Source organism: Haematobia irritans, chromosome 4, assembly GCF_050003625.1.
Source record: "Haematobia irritans isolate KBUSLIRL chromosome 4, ASM5000362v1, whole genome shotgun sequence".
NCBI lineage: Eukaryota > Metazoa > Arthropoda > Insecta > Diptera > Muscidae > Haematobia > Haematobia irritans.
Genome location: NC_134400.1, coordinates 118,836,043 through 118,862,923, shown reverse-complemented (window position 1 = coordinate 118,862,923; position 26,881 = coordinate 118,836,043). Strand labels below are relative to the sequence as shown.

General features: G+C 34.7%; 1 protein-coding gene across 1 annotated transcript in view; it reads left to right on the top strand.

The window, feature by feature from the left end:
• The window catches only part of Cad74A (cadherin 74A), a 118,017-nt gene extending 92,945 nt beyond the window's left edge, over positions 1-25,072 (top strand). Inside the window, exons 3-8 of the mRNA XM_075304400.1 lie at positions 2,248-2,612; positions 12,023-13,782; positions 17,430-19,044; positions 22,791-23,093; positions 23,159-24,291; positions 24,358-25,072. Of these exons, the coding sequence (XP_075160515.1) occupies positions 2,248-2,612; positions 12,023-13,782; positions 17,430-19,044; positions 22,791-23,093; positions 23,159-24,291; positions 24,358-24,481 (5,300 nt within the window). The 3' untranslated portion in view covers positions 24,482-25,072. The remainder of the gene's footprint in view (positions 1-2,247; positions 2,613-12,022; positions 13,783-17,429; positions 19,045-22,790; positions 23,094-23,158; positions 24,292-24,357) is intronic.
• The last annotated feature ends 1,809 nt before the right edge of the window (positions 25,073-26,881 follow it).

Sequence of the window (26,881 nt, the reverse complement as noted above, 5' to 3'; positions counted from 1 at the left end):
GTGAATATTTTTAAAATATAGGCTAAGAATTATGTTGGTTTTTAGCTGACTATTATTTATAAATAAATATTGTTGTTAATATACTGCAAACCGGAAAGAAATTCGATTAATGATTCTAATAGGCCCTAGATTTAAAGCTAGATAGCTCCCTAAAAATGTTTTCATTTTAACCCTTAAATACGCACTGTATCTTTTAAGATACAACCAGAAAAAATCTTACGTCTTAAAATTTTGGCCGAATCCTATGAAATTAAGTTTGTTGTGTTTACTACATCACGCTATTTATAAAAATATGTTTTTCCGAAAAATTTTGACCAAAAATTGAAAAAAAAAAACAAGTAAGTAAAGTCTAAAGTCGGGCGGGGCCGACTATATTATACCCTTCACCACTATGTAGACCAACATTTGTGTTACCATCTCAACTACTTTAAATTTTCTGGGAGCTATATAAAGGTTTGCATTTCCAGATACAAATACTTATAATCGAGACAATTTTTTGTAGATATGCAAAATATCTAGAATTAAAATTTAAATCGGCTAACGCTATCCGGTTAATTGGAGGAAAATCCCATGTTTAATGATACCATTAAACGTACAACTTGTGCAAAATTTGAAGCAAATCAGGGCAAACCTCTGGCTTTTGAGGCCATATTAGTCGAAATCGGACGAAAGATATATATGGGGGCTATATCTAAATCTGAACCGATTTGGCTGATATTTTGCATATCTCACGAAAGCCCCAAAATATTTGGCTGCCCGAAATTTTGATAAAATACGTTGATAAACACGTCAATTATGACCAGATCGGTGATAAATATATATGGCAGCTATATCTAAATCTGAACCGATTTTTTCACAATCAATAGCGATTGTCTTTGAGCCAATGTAAAACTCTGTGCCAAATTTGAAGACGATCGGACTTAAACTGCGAGCTGTACTTTGCACACAAAATTACATATACAGACAGACGGACAGACAGATAGACATCGCTAAATCGACTCAGAATTTAATTCTAATACGGTCAGTATACTAAACGATGGGTCTCAGACTTTTCCTTCTTGGCGTTACATACAAATGCACAAACTTATTATACCCTGTACCACAGTAGTGGTGAAGGGTATAAAAATTAAAATTGGAAGTTAAATAATATTTACCAGAGATGAAAGTAATGTTAGTAAACAAAACTGTGAAGTAGAGGTGTGCACGTGACACGAAATTGTCGTGACTCACGAAAATTTTCGTGATTCGTGCGTGAGTAGTGAGTCACGCTCATGACAACAGCGTGAGTGTGCGTGAGCGTGATTAACAAACCAAAATGTCGTGCGTGAGCGTGAATCACGAAAATAATATCTTCGTGAGTGTGCGTGAGTAACGAATTACACTCACGAAAATATTCCTGCTCACCAACATAAAACGCTTAAGAGTTAAATTCAATTACAATTTTAGTGACACCTGGGATGTTAAGAGTTTAATAACACTCTCGATTTTAATAATGCTCATGTTTTCAGACACTTCGGTAAGGTAAATTAATCATAAAATTATTCGTGAGTCACGATATTTTTCGTGAGTCACGGTATTTTTCGTGAGTCACAATTTTTCGTGCGTGAGTGTGCATGAGTACAAATTTTCTTTTCGTGAGTGTGCGTGAGCGTGAGTCCTACCAAAAAATATCGTGCGTGATTGTGCGTGAGTATGATTTTTCAGTCGTGAGTGTGCGTGAGCGTGAGTAAACTATTACTCACGTGCACACCACTACTGTGAAGTGTAAAAATATATATTCTCTACTAAAATCAAATTGTGTTTTTGTAAATAAAAACTTAGTTGGTTTTTACCATTTTGCATATTATATTTTTTTTGAAGGAATCGGTGATCTTGTACATTTTGGGTCGGAATCAATACCAAAATTCTTAAGAGAAAAATCAAAATCTCTAGAGCCATGTAATTACCAAATTTTTGGTTGAATATTTCTTTAAATTCGATTTAGATTTTAATTGAAAAATATTAATAATATAAGAAAAACCATATACTCTTCTTTCTTATGTTTGAAAATCATTTACATTTTTATATGGTGAAATGAAATTCATACATACTATATTTAAAAAAGAAAAAAAAAACAAAAAAAAAACAGAAGAACAACCTGCAATTGATATGAGAAAAAATTTACAAAACTTTCCATTTTGTCTTATTAACTTTCCAAGCCAGTACAATTCATCATATTAATTAGCTAATTCGTTTTTACTAACACAGGTATTGATCCAGAAGGTAGCCGCCTCAAATACAGCATTTCAGGACCAGTTTTTTCTGTTGATCGTGATACGGGCGTGGTGCGGTTACGTCAGGAACTTGATCGCGAAACTGCGGATAGTGTTGAGGTCATCATTAGCATAACTGATGAGGGAATTTATGCCACTGAACCAAATACTGTGTCATTGCGACGAGTTATTCCCATTCGAGATTACAATGACAATCAGCCAACATTTATTGGTAGGCCATACTTGGCCAGTGTTAGTGAAGAACTGCCCGTAGGCTCCGAATTAACTGTTGAACCAAGGATTATTGTGGTCGATCGAGATGTGGGTATTAATGCTGAGCTGGATATTAAGTGCGTTGAGGTAAGTAGACATAAATTTATAGAATTGTTGACCTACTATGTTCAGTTTTCGAGTTGAAAATCACTTTATTTTCGTGATTACTTTTTCTAAAAATTATAAATTCCTGTTAAATCTTAATCAAATCTAGATGAAAAGAACAATGCCTATCAATTTAGTTAATTGCACGATTATAAAGTAATGTCGTAAATTTCAGCGCGAAAAGTAGCGCCCTTAAGAAATAGAAGTCGTTATTGTCTAGAGACTGAGACATTTCTAAATATGTTGGAGCCTCTGAAACTTTCTCCCATGATGGCAGCGATGGTTTTATATCAAACAGCGATAGTTTGGCAAATGTCGTTTCTTGAAAATCAGAAGCCTAAGTTCATAATTACTGGAATACTGGTTGTAGCTTAAGCTGTGGATAACGCTATGGTGAACAAACATTAGCTGCTTCTATTGTGGTGTCAATACTGCCAACTTTTATTGAATTTTGCGGTACTTCTTGGAATCCCTATCAAAATTCATTCATTTTTGCACCCACCACTATAGAATGGGGATGGGGGTATAACAGGTTGGCTGATAAGTCCCCGGTCTGACACATAGATGGCGTCGCTAGTATTAAATGCATATTATTTTTATATAGTTCCAACCTTCAAATGATTAGTGTCAAAATTTGACGTCTGTAAGTCAATAAGTTTGTGAGATAGAGCGTCTTTTGTGAAGCAACTTTTGTTATTAAAAAAAAAAGGAATTTCGTGTCTTGATAAAATACTGTTTTCTGAAGGGAAAAAATACGGTGGAAGCAAAAACTTGGCTTGATAATGAGTTTCCGGACTCTGCCCCACGGAAATCAGCAATAATTGATTGGTATGCAAAATTCATACCACGGAGGACGGTGAACGCAGTGTACGCCCGAAAGAGGTGGTTACCGACGAAAACATCAAAAAAATCCACAAAATGATTTTGAATGACCGTAAAATAAAGGTGATCGAGATATCAAAGATATCAATAAGATATCAAAGATATCATAAAGATATCAAAGGAACGTGTTGGTCATATCATTCATCAATATTTGGATATGCGGAAGCTCTGTGCAAAACGGGTGCAGCGCGAGCTCACATTTGACCAAAAACAACAACGTGTTGATGATTTTGAGCGGTGTTTGCAGCTGTTAACTCGTAATACACCCGAGTTTTTTCGTCGATATGTGACAATGGATGAAACATGGCTCCATCACTACACTCCTGAGTCCAATCGACAGTCGGCTGAGCGACCGGACAGCGACCGGTGAACCGTCTCCGAAGCGTGGAAAGACTCAAAAGTCCGCTGGCAAAGTAATGGCCTCTGTTTTTTGGGATGCGCATGGAATAATTTTTATAGATTATCTTGAGAAGGGATAAACCATCAACAGTGACTATTATATGGCGTTATTGGAGCGTTTGAAGGTCGAAATCGCGGCAAAACGGGCCCATATGAAGAAGAAAAAAGCGTTGTTCCACCAAGACAACGCACCGTGCCACAAGTCATTGAGAACGATGGCAAAAATTCATGAATTGGACTTCGAATTGCTTCCCCACCCACTGTATTCTTCAGATCTGGCCCCCAGCGACTTTTTCTTGTTCTCAGACCTCAAAAGAATGCTTGCAGGGAAAAAATTTGGCTGCAATGAAGAGGTGATCGCCGAAACTGAGGCCTATTTTGAGGCAAAACCGAAGGAGTACTACCAAAATGGTATCAAAAAATTGGAAGGTCGTTATAATCGTAGTATCGCTCTTGAAGGGAACTATGTTGAATAAAAAAAAGGATTTTGACAAAAAAAAATGTGTTTTTCTTTTTTAGACCGGGGACTTATCAGCCAACCTGTTAATAAGTTTATCATTCCGTTTGTAACACATCGAAATATCGATTTCTGACTATATAAAGTATATATATTCTTGATCAGGGAGAAATTCTAAGACGATATAATCATGTCCGTCTGTCTGTCTGTTGCAATCACGCTAATGTCTTCAATAATGAAGCTACCGTGCTGAAACTTTGCACAAGGTTAGGTTAGGTTATGTGGCAGCCCGATGTATCAGGCTCACTTAGACTATTCAGTCCATTGTGATACCACACTGGTGAACTTCTCTCTTATCACTGAGTGCTGCCCGATTCCATGTTAAGCTCAATGACAAGGGACTTCCTTTTTATAGCCGAGTCCGAACGGCGTTCCACATTCCAGTGAAACCACTTAGAGAAGCTTTGAAACCCTCAGAAATGTCACCAGCATTACTGAGGTGGGATAATCCACCGCTGAAAAACTTTTTGGTGTTCGGTCGTAGCAGGAATCGAACCCACGACCTTGTGTATGCAAGGCGGGCATGCTAACCATTGCACCACGGTGGCTCCCTAAACTTTGCACAAACTCGTCTTTTGTCTGCAGGCAGGTCAAGTTCGAAGATGGGCTTTATCGGTCCAGGTTTTGATATAGTCCCATATAAACCGACCTCCCGATTTTCGGTCATGGGCTTATAGAAACCGTTTTTTTCCAATTTGCCTGAAATTTGAAATGTAGAAGTATTTTGGGGCCGTAAAGATGTATACCGAAAATGTTGAGTATCGGTCCATGTTTTGATATAGCCCCCATATCTCTCGATTTTACTTCTTGGGCTTCTAGAATCCGTAGTTTTTATTAGAGATATGTACGTGACACGAAACTGTCGTGACTCACGAAAATGTTCACGCTGATGGTAACGGCGTGAGTGTGTGTGAGCGTGATTAACCAACCAAATGTCGTGCGTGAGCGTGAGTCACGAAAATAATATCTTCGTGAGAAGAAAATAATCCCGCTTACGAATACAAAATGCTTATAATTTTAGTGACACCCTAAGTGTTAAACGTTTTATAACGCTCTCGATTTTAATCATACTCATATTTTCAGGCAGGTTCTATAGGTAAATTACTCATAAAATTATTCGTGAGTCACGAGGTATCTCGTGAGTCACGCCATTTTTCGTGAATCACGATATTTTTCGTCAGTCACAACATTTAAAAGATTTTCGTGCGTGAGTAAAAATTTTCTTTTCGTGAGCGTGAGTCCTACCAAAAATATCGCGCGTGAGTGTGCGTGAATAAGATTTCTCCGTCGTGAGTGTGCATGAGCGTGAGTAAAATATTACTTACATGCACACCTCTAGTTTTTATACAATTTGACTGAAATTGAAAATCTAGAGGTATGTTGGAACCAAAAAGAGGTATGCCGAAAATGATGTTTATCGGTCCATTTTTTGGTATAGCCCCCATATAGACCGATCTCCCGATTTAACTTCTAGAATCCGTAAGTTTTTATTCAATCTGCCTGAAATTGGAAATCTAGAGGTATTTTCGGACCATAAAGAGGTGTGCCGAAAACGGCGATTATCGGTCCATGGTTTGGTATAGCCCCCATATAGACCGATCTCCCGATTTTACTTCTTGGACTTCTAGAATCCGTAGTTTTTATGCTATTTGCCTAAAATTGAAAATCAAGAGGTATTTTAGGACCATAAAGAGGTTTTCCAAAAAATGTTGAGTATCAGACCATGTTTTGATATAGCCCCCATATAGACCGATCTCCCGATTTTACTTCTTGGGCTTCTAGAAACCATAGTTTATATCAAATTTGCCTGAAAATCTGGAGTTTTTTGAGGACTATAAATAGGTGTGCTGAATATGTTGTGCATCGGTACAGGTTTTGATACAGCCCCCTTAAAAACCGGCCCTCCGATTTGGGGTCTAGATTCTAGAACCGCCATATAGACCGGCGCACTGATCATGAAAATTGCTTGAAACTGAATGTAAAATTTCAGGTAAAATTTTAAAAGTATCTTCGGGCAGCGTACAGGTTGAACTGATCTGCTTGGGAGAATATTTGTCATAAAATTCCCTAAAATTCTATATATTCAAGTAGGCCGCTACGACGAAGAATTTTCAAAGAAAACTATTATATTTGATTCATGGTGGTGGGTACATAAGATTCGGCCCGGCCGAACTTACTGCTGTATATACTTGTTTTGGGTACATTTCCCATCACAATTGGCGATTATTATAGTGCCACTTAAGTCTATGGTAGCGATGGAGATAAAATCAAACTTTGAAACGTTGGCAGGGAATACAGACTAGAATTGGACACTAATCTTGAACTAATTATTATAATTTGTCAAAAGACAGTTCACAGAAAAACATGAATTTGATCAAATTTATATATTTGGGTATATTTTTTATCAAATACTGCTCAAGTGATAGTTGATGATTCGAAAGACAGTGATGGTTTGTTTTTGTTCGTGATTAGATTGAATGAAATGGTGCAAAATCTGACAGACAAATGTGTGTTTAAAACCAAAAATATTTTTGAAAGCGATTTTGATTTCAAATCGTTTTCTAGTAAATGGGAGAAATTAAAATATATGCGTTGAGTAATTGAAATTCCGGGATTTTTAGCAAATTATGTGAAAGATTTGAGATACTTCCTGGAGAAGGAATTCCGGGACAGGCGAATCCCGGCCATCTGACAAGCCTACACTTACGGAGAACCTGGATGAGGTTATGAAATTAATATGGAGTACCATATTTAATATTTGGTCGCGGAAAAGCAATGTATGATTTTTCGATATCTTGTTGGGGAAGAGGAATAGTGAAAAATCTAAACTTCATCGATTTACTTGGAATTTACAGGGAACGTTAGTTAGTTTGTGAAATTACGTACGTGAATTTTCGATATCTGGTCGGGGAGAAGCGAATGAGAGAAGAGGGTTCCTGTTGCCCGATTTTTTGAAAATTGAAATTGACAGGCAAGGTGGAAGATGCTTTATTTCCCGGTATATGGTCGGGAAAGGCATGTCCTCTGTGCCTAATAGTTTTTAAATACTTTTACTTTTTCCGATTTATTGGGCGGAAATCATATGGCGATTTCGATTGGGAAAAAAGGTGCAACATTCTTTAAATTGATTGCCAAATATAAAGGACACTGTCATAGATTTTGGATCCTGTATCCCTCACAATATTAAGAATTAACAATAACTTTGGAATGACACTATTATTTGAGCGAAAATACAATGAGGGAAAAAGTAGTGTAACACCAGGGCAACATATTTTTTGCGAAACGAAAACGCCCATAGATTCTTTGTATGTAGTTGAAATATGATGCTTAATTACCCTGTATATTGAGGAGAAGGATACCTCCCCTTGACAAACCACGCTTGAAATTCACAACAAATGCAGAGGATGGTCCAACGACTTGAATATAGTTTTTGTGCCCGACTTCTCCTGACTCGTCTCTTTACTGAAAGAGTTAAAATGTTTTCGAATTTGTTTTCAGCTCGCAGGACATGGTTAACGCTAAATGTACCTAAAAAATATTCTTCCAAAGGTGATCACAAGATTTCGAAAACATATCTGGCAAAAGTACAAAATTTTCGATACACGTTTTGCAAACGTTTTTTTTTTGTAGGTGTCCTGTGCCTCCCATGCACATTCATCCAACTCGGCCCGCATTGCCTCTATTGGCTTTGTGTTCTCTAAGTTCACTTCCCTATATGTCCTAGCTCATATCGCCAGTTAATTTGCTTTTACGTTTCCTTTTATTACGACATGTCCAGGTACACATATGTGCGGATCCAGCCATATTCCGAGTGTTCTTTATTTCTGCTTTTGCATCAATACAATTTGCGATCGTACCGTAATGTCTGCTATCGCCTTCATTGTCTTCCGGCAATCTGTGAAAATGTTTACGTTTTGAGGTCTTGTGTTATTTCCGAATCAATTAACAAATTTCGTTATGACACGCACTTCTACCTGCAAGGTCTTGTGTTATTTCCGAATCAATTAACAAATTTCGTTATGACACGCACTTCTACCTGCAAGATTTTACTGTGGTCCGGTAATCGCTATAGGATCTCGGTGTCTGGATCCTCCCCATATATAGCCCCAGTCCTGTCCTTCCACCCATCCTCAATCCATCGGTGTAGCAGATATTTATTTCTCTCCATTATGACACGCACTTCTATCTGCAGGATTTTGCTGTGGTCCGGTAATCTCTACAGGATCTCTATGCACACAAAAAAATTTCTGAAATTTGTCAAAATATTCAAATGACATAGTACTCAATCCAAATACATTAGTATTTGAAGTATATAAAGTGTTTTCAATTACAGTCGTAATTGAACTGAGTACAATGTTTATAGAATTTTGTAACCTATACAATTACTATCGTAATTGTGTTTATTACGATGTTAATCAATACAATCTTTGTACTATATAATCTATATTAATTTAAGAAAATTATACAAATACACTCTAAAAAAAATTTTATGCATTTTATTATAAAAAAGAAATTCTGAAAATATGTATAATTGAAAATACAGCGAAGTACATGTTTGGTAGAAAAATACAGAATATTCATTATAAACGACGTATTTAACAGGCTAACGCACAAAGTTTTCGAATTATCTGTACCACCTGCTGGAATTTCCCAAATCTTCCTCATTTATATGCGATTTGTTTAGGCATCCTGCTCTTCTGTAATACAAACATCTATACATTTCAAAGTTTCGAAAATATTTCAAAGTTTTACATGATTTTACCTTCTGTTGCTGGGAAGAAATCCTCGAAATCTCCGTTTTCGAAGTAAACACATTTTCCTCTAGGCCACATATTTTTGACAGTCGGTTTATATCCATTAATAGGGCAATTTGACGTGTACACGAACTAATTGCAAAACCAAAATAGAAAGAATGTAATTGTATATATATTCCAAAGCTTATTCGCAAGTTTTTAAACGACCCAATTCAGGATGTGTGTAAGTTTATACAACGAAAGAAATCATTTACATAATTTATTAAAGTTTTCAGCAAATTTTAAAAATTTTACGAACGTAGAAATATATACTAAATATATTAAATTAACTTCCATAGTAAAAAGTTTGTGCTTTGATACTTTCGTCGTGATCCCGACTAATAGTCGAAGTCACGAGAATTCTCGTGAGTCTAGAAATTGTTGTGAACCGTTAATCGTCTTTAAAAGTTCTGTTTGCGTGAACGTACATGAGTATTTCTTGAATGTGCTTGAGAGAGAGAAAGAATTCTACCAACACGTCGCAGGTTAGACTCACAATGAAAATGTTCATTTTTACGAAGAGAATTCTTTCAGTGTAGTTTCCATAAAATGCGCTTGACCAAAAAAACTGGTATTTAGATAAAGGTACTTACCTGCGATAAAAATACAATATGGTGCGCCAAAAATGTTGTAAATGTTAACATTTCGAATCGCGGTACCGATACCACGGTTTATTTGCGGGTAAATTCGACCATTTTCTTAAGAAGATTCTTAATAATAACAATAAATGACATTTTATTGTTTGTATTAATTTATTTTTCGTTACGTAGCAACGTCATAAACAGTTTTATCAGGCAATTACGCATTATACTTAAATCAATAACTTTTATACTTAGTCCAATTGAACATAGTAATTGATGTGTTGTGAATTCAATTACCAGTGAATTTTGATATTTTTGCCAGTTTTTCATTCCACCAATTATTTTCATGTTTGACTTAATAAAAATCGTATTTGATATAATTTTTTCATTCAATTATGCCAATAATTGATTTTTATTTTGCTTCAGTTTTTTCTGTGTAGAAAAAATTCTTGATTAAAAAATTAATTGATGCCATTAGCAATTTTCAATTAATTTTTTTATTGATTCAATTAAAAATTTAATTGCTTTTGAATGCAAACCCCAATTAATTTTTTATTTAAAAAGGTAACTATTTTCAATTACTTTCTGAATTGGCTTAGAATTTTTATTTGGATTAAGAAATGTTCATCACTTTTTTTAACTGACTTAGTCTTCCGAATTTGATTAAAAAGTTAATTGTATCAATTAATTTTTTAATTAAAAATTTAAAAATTTTCAATCATTGACTTAATTAACTTAATGTTTCCATCTTGATTAAAAAGTTAATTGTATCAATTATTTTATTAATTTGAAAAAAACATTCAACATCAATTAACTTTTTAATTGTAAATATTTTGGTGATCTTTTTTTCTGTGTGTCTGGGTCCTCCACATATAGCCCCAGTCCTGTCTTTCCACCCATCCTCAATCCATCGCTGTAGCAGATATTTCTCTCCGTTATGACACGCACTTATACCTGCAGGATTTTGCTGTGATCCGGTAATCGCTATAGGATCTCGGTGTCTGGGTCCTCCACATATAGCCCCAGTCCTGTCTTTCCACCCATCCTCAATCCATCGATGTAGCAGATATTTCTCTCTGGCATCTGTTCTAGGGTCCCATCTTACTAGTGTTAGAAATCTGCCGATTGTACCTATGGCCACATCAGGCATATGATCATGGATTGTGGCGGTTACTTTACATCCACCGTCTCTTCTACTACGTTTTGAGGGTTCGTCATGTTTCGTGTAGCCGTCCATTCTCCCAACATCTTCAATTTCATCGCAGCTTCGCTGTTGATCTGAACTTTTATTGGTTTTAAGTATAGTATCGAATCTAAGATTCTGGTTGACGTGATCTTCCTTGTCCCAGTTATGGCAAGATAACATGCCCGTTGGACCCGTTATAAAATTTCTATGTTGCACTTCCTCTCCTTCCTATCAGGACTGTCCTAATTACGCTCTCTTCTATATCCAGTGCATAACCTTTGGATTCAGAATCGATTTATAACCCACCGCTCTTCTGCGCAGAGCCCAACATATGTAGGCGTTCTCAGTCCTCTCTTTGGTGTGCCTCTTCCCATTCAGTTTCTGTCTATGGTTACTCGAAATTACTTTATTTTATCAGACACTGGCACCGTCTTGCCCAAACAACTTGATTCGATATATAGGACAAGTTTAGTCTTTCTAGTAAATAGACACAATCCTGTATTCTATATAAGCAATACGTATTCTTGATCAGGGTGAAATTCTAAGAAAATGTAAAGATGTTGGTTTGTCCGCCTGTCCCTTGTAATTATGCTAAAGCTTTCAATTATGAAGCTATTGTGCTTAAATTTTGCACAAACTCCTTTCTTGTCTGCAAGTTCGAAGGTGGGCCATATAGGTCAATGTTTTGATATAGTCCCAATATAGGCCGATCTTCCGACTTGGCTTCTTTAGGGCATGGAAGTCGTAATTTTAATCCGATTTGCTTAAAATCTAAAATATGGTGGTATTTGATGTCATTGAGTGATGTGATTTGAGTTCTTGAAAGCATGGAAGCCGCAATTTGTATCCCATATGTTTGAAATTTGAGAGGTATTTTATGGACCTGTTCAAAACATTGGCAACTCCGACACACACTCTATTATTGGGAGTGCAAATTAAAAATGCGGGATTTTTTTTTAATTTTTGAATAGCAACTTCCAATGGCAAGACAAACTAGACCTAATAGAAATATATTTTATTCTATTTATTTTTAGGAAAATGATATTTGCGATACATTCGATGTACAATCTGAAAAAATATCAGATGGCAACTATACAGCTCGCATCATATTAAAGAAACCTTTGGATTTTGAAAGTCGCCCCAACTACATAATGACCATATCGGCTTCAGATGGTGCATTTGAGAATCGTTTGTCCTCTGATGCAACCGTGTCAATTACAGTTCTCGATACACAGGATCAAGCACCAGTCTTCACGAATGCTCCTTATTCGGCCACAGTGGATGAGAATACACCGGCGGGTGTTAGTATACTGACCATTAAAGCCATTGATGGTGATGTTGGTATACCTAGAGATATATTACTTACGCTGGAGGATGACGATCTTGGACACTTCGATTTGATGCCTTTTGGTGATCCCAAAGAGGGAACTGCTATATTGAGAACAACAGGTTTACCATTGGACAGGGAGAATTCGGAAATATTGCAAAATGGAGGGGTCTACACTTTAAATGTCCGTGCTACGGAAATGATAAATGGTGAAATTCCAGCTGAGTCATCGACAACACAAATTACAATAGTGGTCAATGATATGGATGATCATGAGCCACAATTCAATGGAGAAACGTTCAATATAACGATTCCTGAAAATCTTGGCAATGGTATGCCCTTGCCTGGACTATCTGTAGTGGTCGATGATGAGGATATTGGTGACAACAGTCGTTATTCGCTCTTGCTTAGAGATGTCAGCAATTCCAATAATACCTTCGTTGTTAGTCCCACAGAAGCCCAAGGACGAACCCCCATTGTGGTGAAAGTTGTGAACTCTTCGCACCTTGACTATGATGTGTTAGACCCAGAGCGTCGGAAATTCTCCTTTGATGTTTTGGCCATGGTAAATGGGAAGGAAGCCTCAAGAGTTCACATTAATGTTGAACTCAAAGATGTCAATGATAATCCTCCAGTATTTGAGCATTCCAGCTATAGATTTTTAGCTTCGGAAAATTTAACTGTGGACACGCAAATAGGGATGGTACGAGCTAGTGATAAAGATTCTGAGGGCTACGGTTTCATTACCTATTATCTTAAAGGATTCGGAGCAGAAAATTTCTATACAGATCCTTTGACCGGAGGATTTTTCATTAAGAAACCTCTGGATTACGAAAAACAAAACAGTTATAGTCTGTCCATAGTGGCCGAAGATGGTGGAGGCCGTGAGGCTAATGCTCAGGTCTATGTTGAAGTGCTTGACGTAAATGACAACTATCCGAAATTCGAACAAGCCGAATATTTCCGAACAATACGCGAGGGCACTAGTCATTTCGAGCCTCAGTTTAATGTACGGGCCACGGATATTGATGGTCCTACGCAGGGTGGTGGAAGAATTCGCTATGCTATTATATCGGAGAACAGCATATCGGGAAATGTTTTTAGCATCAACGAGGATACGGGTGAAATTATACTGCAAAAAGTCGCTCGATCCATGGATACCGAGAAGGGAGAGTATGAATTGGTAGTTTCTGCTACCGATTTTGGTATTCCGCCATTAGTAAATACAACAAAGGTCTTCGTACGAGTGGGTATATCCGGAAATCAACGTCCCATTTTTAAGGGCCATTTCCAAAATATAGAGAATGTTCCTGTCTTGGGTCCACCCAGTTATCGTGTGTCAATTCCTGAGAATGCCCTGGCTGGCTATAATGTGACGATGGTCAAGGCCCATGATCCAGATGGATTGGATAGCTTGTTGCGTTATCGCATAGTTGGTGCCAATGACAATTTCGAAATTGATGAAATGTAAGTACTTGTATGAAAATAGTATTAGAGATATATTGCAGTTGGTTAGAGTAAGAATTGTGATCATTTTCAAGCTATTTGGAACAACTCCTATTATAAGAGTCTGTTATATGAAAAGGGAGCGAATCTGAAAAATAATTCTCATGAGGCGTATCTGGAATAGACGATAAGAGAGACCTTGTACTCCAGAGGAATACGGGGAGTACAATAGCAATCCAGTCGAAAAAACGAGACAAGAAAAAATAAAGGAAATAATTGTTTCGGGATCGATGGACGAAATTTGGATTTATTTATTTATTACAGAATGTAGCGGATGTAGTACCCAAGTCACGTTTTGTCTTTTTTAAAGAGAAAAAACTATTTTGACATCCGTTATGTTCTAATCCATATTATATGGTACTTATCGATATTGTTATTAGCGATTATTGAGAAAAGTTAAATCCGTTTTTAGGAAAAAGTTGACATTGCCATTCAGTATATTGGGTAGTCTTCGGTAACCAGACCTGCGATATACTTTATATGTCATGAAGGATAAAACATATTATTACCCTTAATTCAAGTCAATGAAAAGTATTTCAAACGTCGGGGTAAACTAACTATTTTTAGTATTTAGAAATAGTAAACAAATTACACTTTCAATATTTGGGACCTATTACATATTTCCGGTATTGTGATCACGGTTGCCACAGTTGGTTGAATTCTACCAAAAAATAAGAGATACTTCACACAATTTCTATAGAAATAACATTTTCACAAAATTTTCTATAGAAAAAAATTTGACAAAATTTTCTATAGAAATAAAATTTTGACAAAAAAATAAATAAAATTTTGAAAAAGTTTTCTATGGAAATAAAATTTGATCAAAATCAAATTTTTACACAATTTTCCATAGAACTAAAATTTGTACAAATTTTCTATAGAAATAAAATTTTGACAAAATTTTCTATAGAAATAAAATTTGGAAAAAATTTTCTATAGAAACAAAATTTTGACAAAATGTTCTACGGAAATAAAATGTTGACAAAATGTTCTACAGAAATAAAATTTTGAAAAAAAAATTTATACAGAAATAAAATTTTGACAAAATTTTCTATAAAAATAAAATTTTGACAAGAATTTCTATAGAAATAAAATTTTGACAAAATTTTCTATAGAAATAAAATTTTGACAAAATTCTCTATAGAAAAAAATTTGACAAAATTTTCTATAGAAACAAAATTTTGACAAAATATTCTACGGAAATAAAATGTTGACAAAATGTTCTACAGAAATAAACTTTTGAAAAAAAATTTTCTACAGAAATAAAATTTTGACAAAATTTTCTATAAAAATAAAATTTTGACAAAATTATCTATTGAAACAAAATTTTCTATAGAGATAAAATTGTGACAAAATTTTCTATAGAAATAAAATTTTGACAAAATATTCTACAAAAACAAATTTTTGACAAAATTTTCTACAGACATAAAATTTGGCAAAATTTTCTATAGAAATAAAATGTTGACAACATGTTCTATAGAAATAAAATTTTGACAAAATAATCTATAGAAATAAATGTTTGACAAAATTTTCTACAGAAATAAAATTTTGACAAATTGTTCTACGAAAATTAAATTTTTGACAAAATTTTCTATAGAAATAAAATATTGACAAAATTTTCTATGGAAATAAAATTTTGACAAAATGTTCTACGGAAATAAAATGTTGACAAAATGTTCTACAGAAATAATATGTTGACAAAATGTTCTACAGAAATAAAATTTTGAAAAAAATTGTCTACAGAAATAAAATTTTGACAAAATTTTCTATAAAAATAAAATTTTGACAAGAATTTCTATAGAAATAAAATTTTGACAAAATTTTATATTGAAACAAAATTTTCTATAGAAATAAAATTGTGACAAAATTTTCTATAGAAATAAAATTTTGACAAAATGTTCTACAGAAACATATTTTTGACAAAATTTTCTACAGAAATAAAATTTTGACAAAATTTTCTCTAGACATAAAATTTGGAAAAAAGTTCTACAGAAATAAATTAGTGACAAAATTTTCTATAGAAATAAAATTTTGACAAAATTTTCTATAGAAATAAAATTTTGACAAAATTTTCTATAGAAATAAAATTTTGACAAAAATGTTGACAAAATGTTCTACAGAAATAAAATTTTGACAAAATTTTCTATAGGAGTAAAATTTTAACAAGATTTTCTATAAAAATAAAATTTTGACCGAAATTTCTATAGAAATGAAATTTTGACAAAATTTTCTATAGAAAAAAATTTGACAAAATTTTCTATAGAAATAAAATTTTGAGAAATAAAATTTTGACAAAATTTTCTATAGAAGTAAAATTTTAACAAAATTTTCTATAGAAATAAAATTTTGACCGAAGTTTCTATAGAAATGAAATTTTGACAAAATTTTGTATAGAAATGAGAATTGGGTAAAATTTTCAATAGAAATAAAATATTGACAAAATTTTCTATAGAAATAAAATTTTGACAATATTTTCTATAAAAATTAAATTTTGACAAAATGTTTTATAGAAATAAAATTTTGACAAAATGTTCTACAGGAACAAAATTTTGACAAAATGTTCTACAGAAATAAAATTTTGACAAAATTTTCTATATAAATAATATTGTGACAAAATTTTGTATAGAAATAAAACTGTTGAATAAATTTTCTATATAGAAGCAAATAAAATTTTGACAAAATTTTCTATAGAAATAAAATTTGACTAGAATTTTTATAGAAATAAAATTTTGACAAAATTTTCTATAGAAATAAAATTTGACAAGAATTTTTATAGAAATAAAATTTTGACAAAATTTGATATAGATATTAAATTTTGACAAAATATTCTATAAAAATAAAATTTTGACAAAATTTTCTATAGAAATAAAATTTTGCTATTATATTCTCAAAGAATACAATTTTGACAACATTTTCTCTAAGAATAAAATCTTGACAAAGTATTCTCTAGGAGTAAAATTTTGATAAAATGGAATAAAATCCTAACAAAATGTTTATAGAAATAGATCTCATATATCGAATTTGCTTATTTTTGAAGTTTTTGTATATTTAACACAGATAATTTAAATTTAATTTCTCTAGATCAAAAAACGTTTTTCTCCATTTTAAGGTCAGTTTACAGTAACTTCAAAGACATATAACTTTAACAGAGGGCCCAAATTTCAAATATCAAAAACTTTTAATGAAAATTGCATTGTTTTAAAGAAATTTATCCTTAATGTTCTGGTACTTGCGTATCCTAAACTTTAGTTAGCATAATATTTTTTTAAAAAGCCAATTTCGTATTTGTTTCACTGCCAAACATTTTCAGTCTTACAAGCGAACAACGCTTGCAAATTATTCAATTTTATTATTTAAATGCGTCATCCGTTGGGCGTGGAATCTTTTGACTTCAAAAGATATATGGACGGATATGGCAAGCTCGATTTAGAATTTTAACACAATTACGAATTTCTAGATCTTATTGTTTGTCTTACAAAGAGGATAGAGTATTTATTTAAATTTTATGATACATTTTCACCCAATTAGTTGCCCAATATTTCGATTTTATATATAAGCAAATGATATGCATAGAAAAACCAAATTCCGTTTTGTTTATTTCATTGCAGATCTGGTTTAATTACCGTTTCACATCACGCCCGCTTGGATCGTGACTCGAATATGGACAGTTTTGAGATTACAGTTAATGCCGTAGACTCAGGCCTCCCTATTCCGGAGACTGCTACAACCACCGTATATGTCAACATAAAGGACATCAATGATGAGAAACCCAAATTCGAACAACACAGCTATGCCGCCCATGTCTCAGAACGCACTGAAATCGGAGAAAGTGTCCTTAAGGTTCGAGCAATTGATAAAGATTTGCATTCCAAATTGCAGTATACCATTAAGGGACCCATTAAAGCCACTTCTAAGGCTGGTGTAAGCACTACAAATCGTAGCAATTATCAAGTTCAGGATGCCTTCCGCATTGATCCAGAAACGGGAGTTATTTATGTTAACGGTAAATTAAATCATGATGAGGCAGCCATTATCGTTTTGCCCATTGAAGTACAAGACCTAAATGCAGAAGTTGATCCTGAAGGTCAAGTGGATACAGCCGAAGTCACAATATATGTGCAATCTTTCAAAGACACTAATCCCGTGTTTACCAACAAGGGATGGACAAGCTTCAAACCAGTGGTCCATGTAAACGTAATGGAAGAGATGCCCATAGACAGCACTCTCTTCACTTTGCAAGCCAATGACCCTGTGACCAAATTACCCATACAAAGCTTCGAGTTAGTTGAACCTAAGGAATTGGAGTACTTCCAATTACATGAGCGTTCCGGAGAAGTAAGCTTACGTAAACGTTTGGATTACGAAGCCTTGGCCGAAGGTCAAACACAATTCCAATTCCGTGTAAAAGCAAATGCTCCCGATCTACAACGCAGCACAATTACCTTGGTCAATGTTACAGTGCAAAATGTCAATGACAATAGTCCCATATTTGAGGAGGCGGCCTATCATACTTCGATATTGGAAAATTCCAAAAATCTGACAAAACTTATACAAGTCAGGGCCACCGATAAAGATGCTTCATTGACCCAAAGAGATGAAGAATTGGGTTATCACAAGATCTCGTATTCATTGTATGGAGAAAATTCCCATCTTTTCGAAATCAATTCACAAAGCGGAGAAATTGTGGTAGCTCCCAATCATATAGTAGATCGTGAACGCACTCCCCAAATACATCTACAAGTGACTGCGGAAGACTCACCCGGTAGACGTTCAGATTCCAAACAGAGTATAGTCGATTTGACCATTGATGTTTTAGATGTAAATGACAATGCTCCAGTGTGGAGTCAAAAGGAGTACACCTCCGTAATTCCGGAAAATGCTCCCCCCGATACATTTGTTATAAAATTATTGGCCATTGATTTGGATGATGGACCCGGTGGTGAAGTTGTCTACGACATTGTCGACGAGGGTGAGGTAAATGGCCTATTCAAAATAAACAAAAATACTGGAGAAATTAAAACCAAACGTGAACTGACTGGTAAAGGTCGTTCAGAACCTTTCATAGTTCGAGTTCGTGCTCAGGACAATGGAGATAAAGTGCCAAAACAAAAATCCCTTAGTTCCGATACCAAATTGATTATCTATATTGGTGATGTGAGTGCCAATGATGGAATTCCGTATTTTGTACAACCGGAAATTGGACAAATGGCTAATGTGACTGAGGTAAGTGTACACTGAAAAAAATAATAATAATGTCGCCCGCACAAAGATTTCATGTCCTCAAAATTTGAGTGCTATTTTTGTGTAAAATACACAGAAAAAAATATTGACCTATCATGAAAGATTATGCAGCCTAAAATATTTTTGATTTAAAGAAATAATATTCAAATGAACTAAGATATTGAATCTTGAGATTAAATATAGAAAAGCTTCAAATATATACTAAGACTTATTTTTAAGATTTTCCATCGTTGGTTTAAATTTTTTTGAAATTAAAGAAACATTTTTACTTTGAAGTATATGTTATAATTTAGATTTTTAAACTGAAATCTATTATTACGTGCATAACCTTGCTAATTTATCGCAAAAAAGAACGAAAATTCGATGAATGAGGTGTGCATTCTAATTTCAATTGTATAGGGCCTAGATTTAAAGCTGGATAGCTTCCTCCTATTTTGAACGAAGTCGCATCTTTGGCTCGGAATCTATACCAAAATCCTTAGGTGAAGGTCAAAACCTTTGGATCCAAGTAAAAAAGACTCATTTCATGCTGGATCCAAAGATTTTAATGGCGATGTATAGGACCATTCTTAGGTACAGCCCACATATCCAGACCCCATCTCCTGATTCTGGAGCCACGTACACACAAAAAAAGTTTTTTTCTGATTCAATCACGAAATTAATTGATCCAATTAATTTTTTAATCGAAATATCTTCAATCACACAAATGGTAGTATCAATTAAAAAATTAATTGAAGGTCAATTAAAAAATTAATTGATCCAATTGAAAAATTAATTGATACTATTAATTTTTGTGATTGATTTTTGTTTCAATTAAAAAAATTGTTGATTCAATTAAATTTGTAATTGAATATTGAATGTAATTGAATTGAATTGAAAACTCAATTAGAATTTTAATTGGAAAATTTTTCGTGAAATTTTTTTTCTGTGTAGGCGGCAATTTTCATCCGATTACATTCAATATGTGATATCATTATGTAACAGGTTGGCTGATAAGTCCCCGGTCTATCAAAGAAAAACACATTTTTTTGTCAAAATTCGTTTTTATTATTCAACATAGTTCCCTTCAAGAGCGATACAACGATTATAACGACCTTCCAAATTTTTGATACCATTTTGGTAGTACTCCTTCGGTTTTGCATCAAAATAGGTCTCAGTTTCGGCGATCAGCTCTTCATTGCAGCCAAATTTTTTCCCCTGCGAGCATCCTTTTGAGGTCTGAGAACAAGAAAAAGTCGCTAGGGGCCAGATCTGCAGAAAACGGTGGGTGGGGAAGCAATTCGAAGCCCAATTCATGAATTTTTGCCATCGTTTTCAATGACTTGTGGCACGGTTCTTCATATGGGGCCGTTTTGCCGCGATTTCGACCTTCAAACGCTCCAATAACGCCATATAATAGTCACTGTTGATGGTTTTTCCCTTCTCAAGATAATCGATAAAAATTATTCCATGCGCATCCCAAAAAACAGAGGCCATTACTTTTGAGTCTTTCCACGCTTCGGAGACGGTTCACCGGTCGCTGTCCACTCAGCCGACTGTCGATTTGACTCAGAAGTGTAGTGATGGAGCCATGTTTCATCCATTGTCACATATCGATGGAAAAACTCGGGTGTATTACGAGTTAACAGCTGCAAACACCGCTCAGAATCATCAACACGTTGTTGTTTTTGGTCAAATGTGAGCTCTCGCGGCACCCATATCCAAATATTGATGAATGATATGACCAACACGTTCCTTTGACATCTTTAAAGCCCCTGCTATCTCGATCAACTTCATTTTTCGGTCATTCAAAATCATTTTGTGGATTTTTTGATGTTTTCGTCGGTAACCACCTCTTTCGGGCGTTCACCGTCCTCCGTGCTCATTTCACCACGCTTGAATTTTGCATACCAATCAATTATTGTTGACTTCCCTGGGGCAGAGTCCGGAAACTCATTATCAAGCCAAGTTTTTGCTTCCACCGTATTTTCCCCCTTCAGAAAACAGTATTTTAACATATCAAAACACGAAATTCATTTTTTTCATTTTTTTCACAATAACAAAAGTTGCTTCACAAAAGACGTTCTATCTCACAAACTAATTGACTTACAGAAATTTTGACACGAATCATTTGAAGGTTGGTACTATATAAAAATAATATGCATTTAATACTAGCGACGCCATCTATGTGTCAGATCGGGGACTTATCAGCCAACCTGTTATTTGTCCATTTCGGTAGCAGCTCATTTTTTAAAAAAGTATTTTGACCTATTACATTCAGAAATAAAATAATTCGTTCCATTGCTCGTTACCGTGATACTGTTACATTGCCGTAACCAAGAATGGCTTAAAAAGAAGGTTCTTTACTTCATTTCTTTCGTACAATGACCACCAAAATCTCAGGATCTCAATCCATTGAAATTTAGCCCCTGGAGCATTTTGGAGAGTAAAGTCGGCACTAAACAATGGCATAGTGTCGATCACCTCAAGAAGGCGCTTCACCAAGATGAGCCCAAAATAGCGCAGGCCCAAATTGTTTTTTGGAAGTAATTCAGCAGCATTTGAATGGATAAGGATAACAAAATAATTTTTCTTAGTGTGAAAGCTGTGGTATTTTGCTCTAAGTTTGCATGTTTGTGGGTCTCTGGTGGATCCATGGACTGGGTGTCGCTGCTAAAACTGCAATTATAAATCGATTTCAATGATTTTTTATTTAGCTGATATGAAAAACGTCGCACGTGTGTATGAATATCTCTAATAATTCGCGTCATATGGCCTTTACAATTTATTTTTTTTCCAAAATTTTAACAAAGTGGGATCAATTATTTTTGGTGGATTCTTCTTTTTCTTAATTACAATCCTGACAAAATTCTATGCATTTTTGAAGAAAAATTTTAAGAAAATCAAAGTAAAAATCTGGATTTTTCAACCATATGAGATACTGACCAAATGCTGTGTTACTGCACTTATATACCTCCAGAAGCCAGAAATCACGGAAATCGGTTCATAATCGCGGATTTGGCAGCTAAATTTCATACACTCGATGGTACATACCTTTAACGCCTATAGACCCGCTAGGGACCCAAAATCAGATTTCAAACAATGAAAAAGTATATTGTAAAAAAGTATATGTTTATACATTCAAAAGTTTCAGAATTATTTCCAAAAACAAATCGACTTGGATGGAACCACCGTGCAGTGTATGATGGCTTTATCGGTCATTTGAAGGTCATAATTCATGTCAAAGGTAGCCAATTCGAATAAATCTAAACAGATTCTAAAATTTTAAATTATTTCCGACAGTATTTAGCTTTTGAACATTATAATAGACAAACAATTTAGAAAAATATAGCGTTTTACATGGTTTCATTACTTATCAGCCACCCCGTAAATTTATCCCCAGATTTCACTTCTGAGCCTCTTGGATTTATCCCCAGATTTCACTTCTGAGCCTCTTGGAGGAGCAAACTTTATTCGATTTGGTTCAAATTCAATATAGGCTCAAAAAAAGTTTACTTGGATCCAAAGATTTTGATCTTCTCTTAAGGATTTTGTATTGATTCCGAGCCAAAGATGCGGCTTCCTTAATTAAAATTTAATTATTTTAAAGAAATTTGGCCTTAATATTGTATAAATTGCTCATCCAAAAATTTAGGTTGCGTAATCTTTAATACCATGTAAATATTTTTTCCAGTGTATGATTTATCTCCTATAACTTATGTCTCTTTTTTGTCTATAATATTTTACAGAATTTACCAGCCGGTACAGCTGTTTTCAAAGTTCGTGCTGCTGATCCCGATGATCCAAATACACCATCCGGCACCTTGTTCTACAAAATACTTGATGCTACTTCGGATGCAGAATCGTTTACCATAGACGAGAATACAGGCATTATTTCTACTACCAAAATATTGGATCGTGAGACCAAAGACATGTATCATATCATATTGGAAGCCTACGATAATGGACAACCCAGACAATCGGTAACCAGAGTGTTGGAAGTTAAAGTTCTAGATGTTGATGATCATAGGCCAAGATTTGTGAGAGAGGTGGTAAGTATTGAAATGTAATCCCCCAAGTAAATGGATCCCTAAAACTGTTCCCATCTCATTTCTAGGGTGAAGTTCCTCTGGAAATGAGTGTACTTGAAGAGCAACCCAAGGGAACTGTTGTAGGCAATTTCTCTGCCATTGATGAGGACATTGGAGAAAATGCTGCTATTGATTATGTCATTACAGAGGGTAATGATCAGAATATTTTCATTATCGAAAGAGGTGTCAATAATACGGCCATACTCAAGACTACAAAACCCATAGATCGTGAGACAACAGACAGTATATCCATTACAGTGAAATGTTTAAAATTGGGAGATCCTACCGCAGAGTTTTTGGGTGAACCATACGATCGTCTGGATCTTTCACAGCGAAGAATAATTGTTAGCGTAATCGATGTGGATGATAATCTACCACAATTCGAGCAACGTGATATGTCGGTAGGCATACGTATCAATGTCCCTGTCGACAGTAAGATTACTACCATTCAAGTCAAGGATCTAGACGCAGAAGCTAAACCAATAATCTTGACCATAGAGAATGTAACATTCGTACCACAGTTCTATAAAAGATCCAAGAAATTCGATACTTCATCCTTGCCCAGTCTATTTTCGCTCAACAATAGAACAGGTGAACTACGCACGAGTGGATCATTTTCCGATTACGTAGATGGCTACTTTAATATGAGAATCAGAGCCAATAATTCGGATCTAGTCAAGCGTCACACTTTCAAAAATTTGAAAATATTTGTAATACGGGATAAGTCATTGTTGAAATTCGTCTTCTCTCGGCCACCGAATGAAGTCCAACATCAGATCAGAGCCTTCCAAGAGACTGTGAAACAGAAAATGAAACCTTTGGGCTTAGATTTACATATCTTAGATACCCAGGTCTTGACGAGAGCCGATCATAGTCTGGATTTCTCAGCCAGTAGTTCATGCTTCCAACTCTTCAAGAATGGCTCATCCATATCAATGGCTGAAATGCAAAAGCTAATGGATTCACCTTGGCTTAAGCGCGAACTATTCGATACATATGTAGAATATGGGGTGAGTGAGGTGGAACCTTGCTCAGTTCCCAAACCGGTGGCAGCGGCAAGTTACATTAGCTCGCCTGGTACATGGTTGGTAATCATAGCCGCCTTTGTTGGTCTGGCTGCCATTATAACTGCCTTCTCGGCATGCTGCATACGAAGGAAGTAAGTGGTAGTGTAAGACATTCTAGCATGCATGATTAATTGACTGTTGATTTCTTCTTTTCCTAGATACAAAATACATTCGAAACGTTTGTCACAACAGGTATCTCACTCCTCTACAGAATCATGCGGAGTTGTTGGAGTACCCACAGTCTACTTGCCCTATGCTGAACCCATTTATGGACCATTGTAGCATCCAGTCATGTGGCATAGAATAGTTTAGGATAGCTTAGTTTAATTTACATCATAGTTAGTTACTAGTATTCTAGTATTTATCTAATCAATATAAATTGAGAAAGTATTTCTATAAGAATCCCCATGACCGACCCCAAAGGCCAACAATCGATTGAGAACGATTTTTTTAGGGGAATGGAATATAGCCATAAAGACTGCGCATATTATTTGGAAAAAATTCAATTTAGATTTATAATATGCCTGTGATTTTTATTTTTCGTACACATGCTCTTAAGTATATGAGATTTTTAAGTATTAATTTTAAGTTATATAAACGTAGTATCTGTGTTTTTTTTTTTTTTTTTTTTCTTAATAGAATCCCACTTTTCAAGATACCAACTCTATGTATAACAACTTTCTCCAATTGTGATTCATTTAAGGTTTCAACCTTTCTTTTTTTATTTTAAATATGTATAGTTCAAATGTAACGAAATCACGATCAAATACATCGAAACCATCATGTTCAAGCATGTTAAATAGTCTTTAGTTGTATTATGTGAATCTTTTGTACTTATTTTGTAAAATAAATCATATTCGAAAAATACTTAAACACCGATTGTAATTATTCAATTGTGGCATCAATGATAGATTACCAGGATATTAGAAACCTCATGGATCTTATATATTAATTGCCTGATTGAAAGAGTTTTGTCGCAAAAATATTGTTTTCTCGCCAAAAATAATTTCCGAGAAAATAAAATTAACTAAAAAACAAGTATATACGGCCGTAAGTTCGGCCAGGCCGAATCTTAAATACCCACCACCATGAATCAAATATCGTATTAGGGTTTCCTTTGAAATTTCAGGGGGGTTTGACGACAAATCAAGCAGAGCAGTACAACCAATACACTTCCCGGAGATAAATTTAAAGATTTTACCTATGAAGACTATATCAGATTCTGGATTTGTAAGACCCATTTTTGTTTTAGAGGAATCATTAACATCTCTTGTAAGTGTGCAAGAAAATTATAAAATAACGTCTTGATTTGAAATCTTAAATCTGTAGATTTTCACCCGAGAAGTAAAATCTGGAAATTTTACATTGAGTTTCAAGCAATTTTCATAATCGGTGCGCCTTCTATACCCTCAAGAAGTGAAATTTCAGGCAAATCGGATAAAAACTACGGTTTCTAGAAACCCAAGGAATTAAATCGGGAAATCGTTCTTATGGGAGCTATACTAAAACACTGACCGATACTCACCATTTTCGGCGTATCTCTTTATGATCCAAAAATAATTCTAGGTTTCGATTTTCATACAAATTGGATAAAAACTACGGTTTTTATAATCCCAAGAAATAAAATCCGGAGATCGGTCACTATTGGGGATATACCAAAACATGAACCAATACACGCCCTTTTCGGCACACCTCTTTATTGTCATAAAATATTTTTATGGCGATTTCGATTGATAAAAAAAAGTGCAACATTCTCCAAATTGACTGCAAAATATGAAGGACACTTTCATAGCTTTTGGATCCTGTATTCCTTTCAATATTATGAATTAACAATAACTTTGATACTATCATTTGGGCGAAAATACAATGAGGAAAAAAGTAGTGTAACACCAGGGCAACATATTTTTTTGCGAAACGAAAACGCCCTTAGATGTCAACTTTCAGGCAAATTGGATAATAACTTCATTTTCTATAAGTCCAAGAAGTAAAATCGGGAGATTGGTCTATATGGGGGATATACCAAAACATGGACCGATACTCACCATTTTCGGCACACCCCTTTATGGTCCAAAAATACTTCCAGATTTCCAATTTCAGGCCAATTGGATAAAAACTTCGGATTCTAGAAGCCCAAGAAGTAAAATCGGGAAATCGGTCTATATGGGGACTATACCAAAACATAGACCGATACTCACCATTTTCGGCACGCCTATTTATGGTCCTAAAATACTTCTAGATTTCCAATTTCAGGCAAATTGGATAAAAACTACGATTTCTATAAGCCCAAGACTCCAAATCGAGAGGTCGGTTTATATGGGAACTATATCAAAACCTGGACCGATATAGCCCATCATCGAACTTGACCTGCCTGCAGACAAAACACGAGCTTGTGCAAAACTTCAGCATGATTGCTTCATTATTGAAGACTGTAGCCTGATTACAACAGACAGACGGACATGGTTATATCGTCTTAGAATTTCTCCCTGATCAAGAATATATATACTTTATATAGTCGGAAATCGATTTTTCGATGTGTTACAAACGGAATGACAAACTTATTATACCCCCGTCACCATTCTATAACAAGTAAGTAAAGTCTAAAGTCGGGCGGGGCCGACTATATTATACCCTTCACCACTATGTACACCAAAATTTGTGTTACCATCACAACTCCTTCAAATT